Raw genomic sequence first — 15,229 nt, forward strand, 5'->3', positions numbered from 1 at the left:
TAATTTCTACTTACCTATAAGTTGCTTATTTATTTATTTATGTGCAATTCTATGATAAAGTGTTAAAAAATCCAGTTTTTTTTCAATAATTAGGACTCATTTTTTTTACTGGAAAAAAAATATATATATATAATCTGCAAATAACAACTTCTACATTGTAGATTACCTATTTACGAAAATCGAAAACTGAAATCATTATAAATTATTAGCCATAGGCTAAAATACTGTGCGTAGCGGCGAGAGTGCTATGCACCGTACCGCTCATTCGATAAATTGATAACAAAAATGTTTCTTCTTTCCAAGTTTATTTTGTAACATTCCAACAAAAATATTGTAAACAAGTCCTGCAAATAAACTAAAAAAAAAAAAAAAAAAAAAATCATCACGAGGGATCCAGTTCGCAGCAGTCGTAAAAGGCAAGCATCGTCCACTGCGGTTACAACTTGGATTGGTGACCGCTTGGGAATTTCCGAGAGAAAAGTCCCAAGATTTTTTTTGCAAAAGATGTTTTTTAAAATATTACAAAAATATTGTTTTGTTTATTGGAATTATGTGGTGCAATAATATTTATGTGAATATTTTGAAAAAATTCACAGAATTAGAAAATTCTAAAAGTTATTTTAAGACATCCATTGGACATCCTCAGGATCAAATGTGATTATTCAAAAACATCCTGAGGATATCTGAATTACGATATCCTAGAGCTCTACATAGCGGACATTCAGACATCCACAGGATATTCTTAGGACCCCTTAAGTTTATCTAAGCACATCCTCAGGATATTAGAAATCCCTTGACATACATCCGCAGGATATCCCTGGGATCAATTTTTGTTATGTGGGACATCACAATGAAGGGATTAAAGTAAGGGGGGAAATAAAAATGTTAATACTTTGTAAGGAATTAGTTGAATAGAAACACATTGTTACGTGAAAGTGCTTTATTCCTTTCGAAGATCGTTTATCGCAGATAATGGCGTCGGGAATGCCACTCTCATTTATCGCGTAATGTGTGTGCACGTGTGCACGAACTCGTGCGCACGCTCGCGCGCGCGCGCACGTGCACGCGTATGCGTATATATATTTATATACACATATATGTACCTGATGTTTTTATATTTATATATAAATATACATACCCTCTAATAAGCGACCCTAATTATTGAGTAAAGTACCGTCTGATATTAAAAAATACGCATGTATATGTACATATACAATTACAACACACGCCAGGACGGCAGGAATCCTGGTCCAGCGAGACCTTAATAATGCTTTTTAGAACGAAGGTCAAAATGTACAGTATATATATTTTACATACTTATCGTTTCAGCAATAACAATTTTATTGTACGTAGACTTGCAAAAATTAAATAAATTATGACAGTGGTACATCGCGTATTGGACGGAAGGGCCCAAAACACTGCGCAGAGGTGTGAGAGGAAATCATAGATTTAAATTCGGTCGAGGTGCAATTGTTTCTTTACATACACATTCTCTCTTTCTCTCTTTCTCCCTCGATTATTTATTCACTCACTAACTCACTCATTTACTCACTCATTCACTCATTCACTCACTCACTCACTCACTCATTCACTCACTCACTCACTTGCTCGCTTGCTCGCTCACTCGCTCACTCACTCACTCGCTCACTCACTCATTCACTCACTCGCTCACCCACTCACTCGCTCACTCGCTCACTCACTCACTCACTCACTCACTCACTTACTCACTCACTCACTCACTTCATTCATTCATTCATTCATCCTTACTCACGCTTACATATTTTGTCTTCTTTTCTATAATTTGCTTTTTCTATATTCTTTATTTTTCCTCATCAAATTAATTTGCTCTCTTTTTAATTTTTAATTGTGTGTGCTCTTTTCTTTATTCTTTATTTCTCTCTGTCGCATTTTCTTCTGTCAAATTCTCTAGCTCGCTCTCTTTCTTCCTCTCAATTCCTTCCATTCACTCATTCATATTTATTCTTTTTCCATCTCTTGTAAAAAGCGGTCTAGCTCGCGTAACACAAATGGATAGAGTTCAATATTTCTATTGTGAAAATATTCATTGAAGTACGGGAAGGAGGAGGAGAGAGCAGGTTACGATGGTTGGAAAGTAGAAAACAAAGTCTTGGTTTATAAAAAACTATCCCTTTTAAGCATGCTCAGTAATACGAGACAAATAATATCACGCCTCTTCTTCTTCATTTGATCTTCCTACGTACGTAATCCTCCTGTGATAATAACAACTTCCTATATTATTTTTCTTTTTTCTCTTGCGCCGTTTTCTCCTGCTTTTTTTTTATATTACAATAATTAACAGCGTCACATACAGACTTATACACTAACGATATGATCACGCTCCAAACCAGCAGAGCGTTCATCGATGAAGAAGTGAGAACAATAAGTTTCTTTCACATGCATTTTCTTTTGCTCACATATATCTTACATTTTTTCTGTTTTGAAGAGAAGATATCTCCTACAGCATACAGGCATACACGCACACAACACGTACACACATACATACACATGCGCTCTCTGTGTCTCTCTCTCACTGATATGCCAATTTATTTATAAAATGTTATAAATTATTTGTGAGCGTTTTCTCGTGGCGTGTATAAATGGGCTTATTAAGAATGGCAATATTAAGATTTTGCAAATTACATATCGATATTTCTTAATTATCGACATTATACTACCACTTTTAGAAATGGCAAAAATCAATATTTTTCGTCAATTAAATCATCATTATTATTACAGTTTATTAGCAATAAAAATAACAAAAAATGTATATTTCTACAATATATCAGTATTATTCTGCCATCTCTAAAGTTGGAGAAAAATCGATATTAAAAAAAGAAATATCGTTATGTTGCCATTCCTATACGGACTCAGGATCATTCGCGATCCTTTCAGTGTTTTGCAACTATTAGCAAATGTGCCGCATGGATTTTTTCATCGTTCAATGCCGATCTCACACGAATTGCAATCGGATTGAAATCAGATCGCAATTGGATTACAGTTGAATTCCAATCGACTCTATCGCAATCGTATCGTATAATGACAACAAGATTACACTTGAATTACATTCAAACATTAGCAATGATTTGATTTGTATATTCTACAACTCCGAGGAACCAGAGATAGTCCACAAGGAACTTAATAGTTTAAAACCAAAATTTTTACATGCGAATGCAATAATATCATTTGTATGAGAAGCAAATCATAGAATGTTAATCGTGTGAAATCGGTTTTACTTTCTCTTCTTGCATACAACTGGAAAATTTTCAGCGCGGCTAAGCATTCATTTGATTTCATATCAGCGATCGCTTAGCATCGGACTATCTCTAATTAATAATAAGTAATTGGCAGCGAAGAACTCTTTAGTTATGCGAATCGGAGTTTCCAATTAACCGTTTGAGCGCGAGAGAATCTTTAATATATTATAATAAAATATATATTATATTACATATTTTTAACACAAACTGTCGCTGACATACACAGATTCTGAAAAATGTAATTAAATCGATATAATGCAGTGTAAAATTATATGAATACAAGAGAACTCTATTTGAAGAAATATTTCAAAAATGTTTAAAAGTTGGAATACATTAAAAGTATAAATCAATATAAATCAATAACAGATAAATTCAAATTTTTGTAACTTCTCGTAATAAAAAAATAAAACCATATGTATATATAGATTTAATGTAAGAGTAACGTGAATCAAAATTGAAAAAAAGACATATACTTTATACTTTAGCAGTCAAACGGTTAAATTGCGCGAGTTGCACTCAGCTATCTCGAAATTAATAAGATCAAATATTCTTTTCATTCGTTTATCTTATATCAATAATAAAAACACTAACAACCGCGTTAAATCAACGAGTTGTTGAAAAAAATTGCAAATTTACATTATTCTCTAATTGCATCTTGAAGTTACATTTTTTAAAATAACGCACAGGAAATAATATTTAAAAAAAACATATATAGTAAAAAATTTACGCAACGTTAAAGTAATCTCTCGCTCCAATGTCCATCCTTTCAGAATTTGCCTCTCACATTTATTCCATTTCCCTCTCCTTCTTCGTTTTTTCGCAAATCACAACAATTCGATTTACGAGAATATCTTGAAGTATAACTATTTCTGTACCAGGTCTTTCGAATACCCTCATAAACTTTGCATGCATTTTAAACTGTTCAAAGCGAGAAAAGACTAAGTTAATTAATTGGAATACGTGTAGACTTATACGCACAAGACTACATGTATGGTAATTTGTTAGAATCTTTGAATCATCTAATCGATTTTCAAAGTTCTCGCGAGTACATTCGAATTACCCAGTATATGTTCACATATATTCTAATGATTGCTAATGAACAGTTGACCAATCAATTGGCTAACACGGGTGGAGTGCTTTATTTTTAACCCTTTATAGGACAATACTTTCTTTATAAATTATAATTTGAGAAATTGTAATGTTTGTAACACAATCTAAGTTTTCCATATTATTTAACTTAGATTAAATCTTATAAATTATAATTTTTTAAAATTTATTCCGTAAATATAAATGATTAGTGAAATAAAAATTTCAAAAAGTAATTTTTTCATCTTTTATATATTAAAAATAAATTAGCATTACTCGCTAAGTAATGTATAACTAGATAAAAAAAATAATATAAAACATTTTAGAATTTATAAAGGGTTAAAGACGTTAAACAGGTTTCGGCACAAATAAGGAATGTTACAGTACATAGCATTATATCAACATTTAATAAAGTATCTGAAACATTAACAAACGGACTATATAAACACTACGTAGCTGCCCTTAGTACACAGCTAGTGGATAAGGATCGTTTCGTTTCAATATTAATGTGTCTCGATCGATTCTCATCGCACTTATTCCCAAAAACTGTACATAGTCCCTATCAACTTTTTTTTGTGATTCGATGAACATAATAATGAGATGTCGTAACAATACACCCGTGTATCAATTTATAACAAACGTAATTTTCTTACTTTTCTTTTATGTACATGAAAGAGATTTTTATTTTCTCTCGCCCAAGATACCGTCCTTTCTTTAATTCCCTTTCTTAAATCCCCCTCCCCCCCTTTTTTTTAGCAAATGGCAAATTCTCTTTTTCCTTTTTCTATGAGTATTCCTTGGTGTTGGTATTATTAGATATGCTTGTCGTGATATTCAATGAGCACGCGTGATTTTCTCCAATGTATGCAGCTTTTATAAAAAGCTCTTGTTCAGTCCCTTTGAACTATTTCCTTTCCGATCCTCTCATTTATAGTTTTTACATGCTCTATCATCAATAAATCACTAACGTGACGGCAATCCTAATTTGCGCGAAAAGACATAATTTCATATCGTTAGCTTCTCTTTCAATTATTTATTTGTGCACTTTATGTAGAATGTGAAAATCATTTATATGTTTAAAAATTGATGTAAAAGAATGAAAAAGGGAGAAACGTAAAAAATATTTTGTATAAATCGTCTATTGCTAAATCATGAAAGTTTCGAGCGTGGCATAACAATATGAAGTAACGTTTCATTTATTAGGAATTGCGTGATTTTTTTCGAAGAATGAGAATTATTAAGAATCAGAAAAGCTTTTTATCTGTTTATTTCGTTTAATAGCTATGGATGCATTCGATATTGCGCGTAAATTTTCGTAGCATATTATAATAAACATTTCTTTCAGTGTAATAAACGCGTACAACAAAAATAGCTTAGATCATTGTATAAATAAGATTGATATTAATCATTGCCCTGAGTGCCTTGGTACCCGGCTAACGGAACTTGATCTCCGTCAGTTTTCAATCTACCGTAAAAAGATGCACGAGTCACGATAATGAATATGGCGAGTGTGAAAAAAAGTCCAAATTCAGAAATTGATAGTATTTAGATAAAAAGAAATAGATAGAAAGATTTAGATCTAGACACCAAGGATTTGCACGAAGAAACAAAATTTTGCGAATCTCTGGTTCATCCAAATTTCTCGAAGGTTTCAAAGAGAATGAAATTTATCGAATTATCCAAAGAATTATAATATTTCTCATATCACAGATCATTTTTTAGTTATTCGTTATCAAATTCATTATCGAGTCTCGTACATTACAGCCATTTTATACCTTCTTTTTTTCCTCTAATTGCGTGGCTTTGCTAAAATTGGCAAATAATTATGCTGAATTTTTTCATCTCAATCTTTTATTTAATGGAACGCAGCAACTTGTTGCGCAATATAGAAATAGTGGCTTTACAAAACATTGCCGCAGGAAAACGTAGGACATCAGTCGTCTTCCAGCAGCATCCGCGGACTTGTTAGAAAAATTAGCAGTTCTTTATTTATTTATTTTTTTTAATCATGATAATTAATTCGTAGGATTATTGTGTGTGTGTATGTGTGTGTGTGTGGTTGTGTGTGTATGTGTATGTGGCGCAAGCAAAAAATAGATTATGTGTTACATGTGCTGTCTTTTCTTACTTCAAGCTCAGCTCTTTTATAACGTAGATTTTTTTAATTTTCTTCCACATTTTTGTCTTTAGATTTCTTCGCATTTTCTTACTTTTCCTTTTTTCCCTTTCCACTACTTCTTTCTATTGTCTTCTCCTTTTTCTTCACTTTTCTTTCTCTTCCGTTTATTCATAGTTTTTATTTAATTCTGAATAAGGCGATGGACTTAACTTCTCTTAGCGCTTATAAACTTAATAAATCTTTTGTTTGTGAAAACGTGCCAGGTGGTTCTTAGCATAACTCGGGGCAACTCGGCAGGATATTTGTGAGCTAGTACCGTTAAGAGTATATAGTATCTTTTGGTATATTTATACACCACTAAATGTATTCTGTAGTAATTCGCTTATTATTTCTCATTGTTCCTCCTTCTCTTTCTTTCTCTCTTTGTTAAAATGCGTACAAACGGAGATACGGAATCATTTATAATAATATATTATAACGTATCGCGAAGGAAACGTGGCGCGCGTTCGTGACACACACACTTATCGATTATCATTAATATAACCTCATTAGTTTTCATTAATCATTACTCGTTATTATTATTTTTAATTATTACTTAATTTTATCCAATAATTAATTTATTAATAACTTTTTACATAAATGTTTGTTGCCAATTTTTCTTTTCTTATTAGCCTTTTTTCTATCTCTTTCATTTTCTTCCATGACCGCGATCTCGATGCATCATAAAGCCCTCTCTCTTTTTCTCTCTCTCTCTCTCCCTCTCACTCACTCATTCACTCACTTTCTCTCTCACTCATCCTTCCTTCTCTCTCTGACACACTTTAATTTTTGCACATTTTCTTTTATCTTTTTCCATTTTTCAGAAAAGTTTTGAAAGTGATTGTATGAAGTTGATACGATAATTATATGTCCTTTTCTCATTAAATTACGTTAGTATAAGCTTCACACAGCCAAAAAATGAAAAGCACTTAAAACAGTGCTCAACACTATATAAACGAGTCCTTGATCAATAATTAATTGATTTAATTAATTCACAAAACGGATTCTGATGTTGATCTAGTAATGGCAGGGATGGCCGCCACCGTTTGCAGCCCTCACGTTACAAATTCTTCATATATTTTTTGAGTTTTCTTTTTTTTAGATTTAGCCTACTAAATAGCTTGTTCGCAAGTCATTCTTGGATGTCGTGTATGTTTTATGTGTTCATGTTGCGTATGTATATGTATACGTAATAATATTAGTACTTTCTACTCTTCCCAAAACGAATTGCTCTTCGTCTCTTCACAAAGTGTCGAACGCGACGTGTTTTCTTTTTTCCCTGCGATTTATCTGCCCCGTGTTTTCTCCTGGCATCTGTTACATATACATATTCAGTATATACGTATGTATATATATATATATTTTTTTTTTATATCACACATGTACATGATATATAGGGTATTTCGTTAAATTTGAGAGCCGGTAGCAGGCACTTATTCCACGATGAATTTGGAAACGTCACTTCTTCGAGGAGGAATTGATACGAAATGCGTAACTGTATAAGATTATTAAAGATATTTCAGCGGCGCGAATCAATGTATTGGACAGAAAAAATTCAACGCATTGCTTAGCAAGTTATTTAAAGTTGAGATTATAAAAGCTCTGTGATAGATATAGCATAGTTTTAAAAATTTTTAAATAAACTTAACTGTACACATATTCATCGAAGAATATAATTTTGCTACTGATTTCCGCGCTTCACGATTCACCCTGTATATGATATATCTACATGCATTTACATAATACTCATCGCGGCATAAATCAATCGTCGAAAACGTTATCCGAGTGATAACAAACATTCGCTTTAGTTCTTATACTATGTTATTTCCAGCGTCTTTTAATATATTTAACCCATATAATACCTAAATATATCACTTGAAAGCGATCATCTCGATCTACGAGCGCTCGCACTTGCTTTTTTTTATTTCTCATCTTCATCAACTTTTTTTTAATATGTTCTTCTTTTGTTTTCTTCTTTTTACACAGCGGCGTACGAGCATCTTTTACGCCATAAAAACTCTTATTTCTCTTTAAATGCGCAAGGATTCATTACGATTGATCCTACCTTTCGATTTTACATCTGTAATACAATCTGCAATCATTATTTTTACATGATCCGATACGATTAATTTTAGCAGTTTATTGCTATTTTAATTCGATAATGTTGATCGTACGAGATCAAGCAAGGTAGGATCGATCGTGACAATCCAGAGAGGGGCCAGAAAGGACGGGGGATGCTCGAGAGTGGTGCCGGCACTCCAACCTGCTTTTTAAATTTATTTACTTTGTCTTCATGGAATAATAATATCTTGCCCAGCCTGATTACCATATGTGTTATTTTATTATTACTATTATTACTATTAGTTATTCTTTTGGTTACTCAAGAACTCGGCGGTACGCCGATTATCTCTTCTTCGCATCTCCTTCTCGCATTAATTAATTAATAATGACGAATTATCTCATTCTATAACAATAGCGGAATATAATTCTAGCTTCATAGCGAGACTAGTTCTTTTTTCTCTTTAAAATTTTTACCTAGTTATTTCGGAATGCATCTTCGACTCGCATAATTCATCACCAGTAATTCTTTTTTCTTTCTCTCGCTCATTCTCATGCATACAGTTCCATTCTTGCTTTCTCTCTCTTTCCACGTTTATACATTTTCATTCATGCTTTTTGTCCGGTTTTTCTTTTTCTATCTCTTTCATTGGATTATTGGTGGAGGAGACGCTTTGATAACCAACAATCGCTTCGTTAATTTCTTTTTTATAGAATTGTGAAGAGGATGATCATTGAAAGAAATGTTCCTTTCCTTCTTTACCCAAGACAGAAGATAAGTGATTTAATTTTATGACAAAAAGAAAAATACATCGGCGACTACTCCCGCTCACTCATTCCGTGCCATTTGTAAAGCGTCAAAGCCATTTTCATGCTCTTGGTGCATGAATTCAAAATTTATTGTAAATTACGCTGCAACATTTTGTTCGTTTTTTTTCTTCTTGTTCGCGTAATTAAAAGTACACAATATAATGGAAATTTAATAGATTTTCGTTTTAATAAGACAATTTTAGTTTTAGAGATGGAAAATAATTTTCAAGTTACTAACCTACATATACGATTTCAATATCCTGTAATTTCTTGACAGATAGATAATTTTTAGAGTAATCCAACTTTTGTCCTATATTTTAGTCTAATTAGTTTAAAGAATGAGTCAATTAAGTTAAACGTTAAAAAAATCACATAATTAGAATTTAAATCTCTCTCTTTACGAGCAACTTCAATGAGAATAATTTTGGAAATGAGAAAAAAAATCAGAAAAGAATTTATTCGCTCTTTGAAAGCTCGTCACAAGAGCTCCACTCTTCGTATTTAGTTTTAGACAAAGATCTGCCGATGGAAATCGAAAACGGAATAACGCATCTGGTATTTTATAATATTTTCTCTATCTGGCAACTTTTCGTGTTTGTTCAACTGACTATGTACAACTGCCTTGGCTTGATCGATTCCTACTTGGAATTTTGATACGAATATTGATAATTCCGACGCAGCAACAACGATGATGTAGTTTGCCACCTAATGGCTATCTTCGTGTACTCTAATGGCTACTGGCTGCCTAACGAAGTTTCTTGTTATCTAAATACTTCACCGTAGCATGTTTTTTGTTTGATAGTAATAGCAGCAGTAGTAATAGTAGTAGTAATTAGTAGTTAATAATAGTAAGTAGTAGTGATAAGTAATAGTAGTAGTAATAATAATAGTAGTGGTTGCAGTAGTGATAGTAGTAAGAATAATAGTAGTAGTAATAAATTTATCATTTATGAAACGTCTTCACTCTCTTGCTTTCACGCATTTTCTGCCTTTCTCATTCCCTTTCTCTCTGATTCTTTTTTTTCTCGATTTTAACTAGGCTGGTAGTTTGATGTGTAATTTTTTTATATTTTGTTTTTTTATAACTTCTATACGTTTTCTTCTCGGACTAAATCAGCGAGGCGAAAGGTTTGAGTATTGAAAGCGTGTAACGTAAATCTTTGTGTAAATATTGTATCAGTAATGTTATTTTATCTCTCTTTCTCTCTCTCTCTCTCTCTCTCTCTCTCTCTCATTCATTCCTTCATTCGCTTAGTCACCTGCTCGTTTATTCGCTCATTCATTCACTTACTCTTCACTCGCAATTTCAAAAACACACACACATACCTGCGCATACACATCACATATTCTCTATCTCCTTTTGCAATCTCTATCATACTGCGGACTAAAATTGCATTATCAATATTGTGTCTATTAAAAGACGAGATCAGTCATCTGTGTTAAATCCACTTCTAAAATTACCTAATAAAATCGAATTGTTTTCTCTTTCCTTTTCCCTTTTGGATTAGTTACTTGCTTCGTCATTTTCCACAGAATTGATTGCTTGCCTAAAACGGCTGATACACAATGAAATAGAAGAATAACCAATATAAATTGGTATCAGCAAACATTAAAGAACGAATGAAGAATCAATATCCAAGATCAATACGATCCTTATACTCCTTTCTCACCAGTTACAGTGCAAGACTACTTCCGCCCTAAAAACGGAGAACATTAATATTACCCGACTTCTCAATCATATTTATATTTTAATTAAATGCCTCTGGTAAGCATCTCACTAATTTTTACGTTATGAAAGACTGACAATTATATTGAGATTATTCCGTTGATTTTGCCGTTCGACAACACAATTATTTATTTTTTGTGTGTGTCACTACTGAATAAAGAGAACTATTTCTTTATTCTTTAAGTTAGTATTATTGACTAATTTTTTTAATTCTCGTCCCTATTTTATTTAAATTTTTCATTATGTATCAGCCTTAAATTACATGCCTTGCATTTCTTCTTTCTTTATTCTAAACGAAAAATAGTTGACTCCTTCAGTATCAAATGCAAATTATTTAAATGAAATCTTTATTCCGCAAATTTTAATTAGCCTCCATTGTTAACAAAGCTTAACTTTTTATGGCAATCAATGGAAAGTATAACGCGTAACGAAAGAATACTGAAAACGTTTATGTGAACGGCTTTATTTTTTTTTTATTTTTTTTTATTGAATTAAACGGCCATCGAAAATTGATAACTTTGAGAAATGGAACAGTAACTTTTGTATTTTCTCTTTTGCGGATTCCTCTTTTGTGTTCTTGAACTCTATGCGAGCGAAGATACGTCCCACGAGTCGACTTTGGAATTTAGATCAAATCAGCACATCGAAGATCGATCGGATCGGATCGGTTTGATTCCATAGAATGTACTTGGGGTAACTCCTTGGCGCAATATAAATCGAGACATGTGAAATGGCAGTCTTGGCAATTCTGTGATGTACTTTCGTCGTACGGAAACAAAAACAAACAGATTTGAAAACTCTCTGTGAGATTGGGTGCGAGGATCGATTGGCATGCGTTCTCCAGACAGTAACTTATCTCAATATCACATGTCTTCCTCTTCCTTTTTGACACGAATTACATTACCGTTTTAACTAATAGCTCGAAACAGTGGTTTCTCTTTTTTTCCGTCACTCGTTTTTTTTGAACAAGTTAGAAACCGCTTTACTAAAAAATACTAATCCCGTAAAAACTTTACTTATAAGAGAGGAAGAGGAAAACTATAAAAGCTATGTAAGCTTTCTCTCAACATTTTACAAGTTTCTATTCTTCATTATCAAAGAAATACCTTTGATAGCTTAATCAAAAATTATTTTTGAAAGAATCACACGGTGATCCTTCCATCTTTGAGCTTTAATAAAGATGAAGAACGTGATGTATGAATTATCATTAACATACATTTTTTCCAACTTGTGCATGCTAATTGTCATCATCACTATTTTGCTTCTGCAAGCAATCGTCCACAATTTTCGAAAAATCGTTATCGCACGTATCGAGGACAGAAATATCAAATTGTAAAGTTGAGAGATTGAAATTATGATTTGGGCATAAATTCGCGCGCCATCGGCAGACATTTTCGGTTGTTTATTATTATTATTATTTTTTTTTTTGGACGTTTCTTATCTCATTACAATTGCTCGCACCTTCGTATTTATATCCAATCCATGACATCTCGTATCCAATGTATAACATCTCGCAATTCGCTATTCAGACGAATAAGTACACCCCCGTTACTTACTACTGATACATAGCTTCTGCTTCCTTTCGTGTTGTAGCGTGAAAATAACTTTCAATAAGCGAATAGACTTAATAACTTTTATATGTGATAAGAACTTTAAGCGTAAAATAAAATTATTTTGTGATTCTTTTTTAACGTCGATAAATAATCTTTTTAAAAAATGCAATCTACATTATTCATTTTAGGTTAAAAATTTTAAGCAGCGGGGGTGCAATTCAAAATTGCTAGAGTAATTTTTGTAATCTGTAGATATCATAAAAATCGTTTGCGTCATTATTTCTGTAAATATCTGATTTATGGTTATCAATAATCAATAAATTTGAAATTAATCTCTTTTTCATCTTTGGAAAATGATTCAACTTCATCAATCAATGTCGATGTTATCGCTTTATCAGCACTTAAATGTATTACATGTGCAAGTGCGCGAATGTAACAAGACAAAACATAATCCCATTGTCAGATAACATATCATATAATGGTAAATAGATTCGAAAATTGGCTTACTCGATGTTTTTGTTTAAAAAAAAAATACATAAATAAAATAAGAGGAACGGAACAGTCTATGCCGTACACACACTCCATCTCTCTTTCTCTCTTTCTCCTTCCCTTTCGCCCCTCCCCTCTCTCTTTCTCTCTGTCTCTTTCTCTCTCTCTCTCTCTTTGCTTTTGTGATTTGTTTGTCCAATTATCGTCCAGTCCTTCGTTCTTGATACATCTTTTTATCAATTTCCCTTTTTCGTCTCTTCCACAAGCAACATCTTCTCCTCGCATGCCCTCGCTTTCGCGATTAATCATAAAACGTACTTTGTTAACTTACCCTCTCCCTACGTGTACGATATTCAATTAATTTATATCGATAATAATTAATATAGTATTATCTGGTACGATCCCCATTTGTTGCTTCCGCTACTTACCGGCTCTCCCTACTCTATTTCACCTGGATGGTATTTTAAAAAGTCGGAAGAGCCTGTAAGAACGGGGGGAACACTCGACAGCGCTTATACGAAGACGCCATGATGTTTCATCGGTATCATTTGTTATATCTTTATTTTTTTTTGTTTTGAACACTGGAGTCGGTGGTGTCGGGGGTTGGGCCGCACGCGCGCGCGCTCGCACGCGAACGAGGAATATCCCGTCCCCTTCGTTTGCACGTGGGTCCTTACGCGGGGCGTAAGCTCGTTGAGAAGATGGCGGCGGGGAAGGCGACGATATCTTGAGAACGGGCTATAAACTTATCCCCCATCTCTCACTCTTCGCACACCCTTGGACCCACCCCACTTCTCTTCCACTTTTCGTCTCAGATGAAAAAAGCTGCCCGATCGCTTTCCCGAAAGATCACGATCCTCATGATTCTTCGCGCGTGTTTCTGTGACCCCGAGACGCCCCTCGCAATGACGGACCTGGACAGGCTGGCGAGTGATGCCAGCCGCTTACGACTATGATGACGGGTGAAGGAGGCCTACGTCAGGCACCGCAGCGAGATGCAGTTGCCCTTTGACAACTGGCTCAATAACGGCCACCACGTTGCCACCGTCTCCTTCACTATAATCGAGCCGAGATGCCAAATAAGAATACCGCTATCGTTCGAGTTTAACGTCTATATATTATTCAACTGACGATACGTACCTAGTAGTCAGACGTCAGTCTCGATGCTCATGCAGGCTGGATTGATATTGTTATTGTGGCGAGGGTTGCAATTTGACTTCTTCGTAATCTCCGGATGAGTAAATAAGGTGCCTTCCTCTAACTCCATTATATCCGACGAGGATTCCGACATCGAGATCTTCTTCAAGCCTGAAAGATATATGCACATATTCCAATAAAAATTTCCATTTATTTCTCTCTCTCTCTCTCTCTCTCTCTCTGAATATCGATTCTATTCTCGACAATTCTTAAAGTGACGATGGATACATCTGACAAAACTTTAAAATCGACTCGATACGTTTTATTTATGTCATCTCTCCGAGACGTCTAATACAGCGACTGAACAAAATTATAAAATTTACATGACAAAATTATCTCGATTTCTCGTCATCGATCATTTTTTTTTCTTTTACATCGTCGAAAAACGACATTTTAAATGATTCTTGATTAGTGTAAAATAGAAACTCATTAAATGCATTTGTACGTCCTGAAAGGATGATACAACGTACCTAAGGTGCCAGGAAGATACGGACAACTAGTCACGTGATTGAAGTTCTGCGACTGCATCTCCTCCTGGTCAGTCTCACGATGATAGAAGTAGTTGAAATTGGAGACGATTACGGGAACGGGTAGAGCAATCGTCAGAACACCGGCGATCGCACACAACGAGCCCACAATTTTCCCCCAAACTCCCACGGGCCTGCAACAGAACGAGGAGCAAAACCGTATCAAATACCAGACGTACAGTGCGGTGGCTTGGGATCATGATCGCAAAATTCGGCTTGGTGCTAGGTGTGGTGTTTCTATCTTTGTGTGAGTCTGCCGTGTCTAGTGTGACGTTACTTATGCGTTACTGGAGGCTCCTATAGTTACATGACAATCCGTGAGCGTTGGCGGAATGTTAAATGAAGCAGAC

General features: G+C 34.1%; 1 protein-coding gene across 20 annotated transcripts in view; it reads right to left on the reverse strand.

The window, feature by feature from the left end:
• Window positions 1–925: 925 nt before the first annotated feature.
• Window positions 926–15,229, reverse strand: part of LOC105204888 (potassium voltage-gated channel protein Shaker) — a 114,125-nt gene continuing 99,821 nt past the window's right edge. For 17 of the 20 annotated variants that reach the window (XM_039458923.1, XM_039458922.1, XM_039458925.1 and 14 more), the window contains 3 exons: window positions 14,823–15,013; window positions 14,296–14,463; window positions 926–14,211 (listed from right to left, as the gene is read on the reverse strand). In XM_039458923.1, coding sequence (XP_039314857.1) covers window positions 14,303–14,463; window positions 14,823–15,013 — 352 coding nt within the window. In that variant the 3' untranslated portion in view covers window positions 926–14,211; window positions 14,296–14,302. Of the gene's footprint in view, window positions 14,212–14,295; window positions 14,464–14,822; window positions 15,014–15,229 lie in introns of those variants that run through there. The other 3 variants (XM_039458919.1, XM_039458917.1, XM_039458918.1) reach the window with 3 other exon arrangements.

Source organism: Solenopsis invicta, chromosome 16, assembly GCF_016802725.1.
Source record: "Solenopsis invicta isolate M01_SB chromosome 16, UNIL_Sinv_3.0, whole genome shotgun sequence".
In the NCBI taxonomy this organism is placed as follows: domain Eukaryota; kingdom Metazoa; phylum Arthropoda; class Insecta; order Hymenoptera; family Formicidae; genus Solenopsis; species Solenopsis invicta.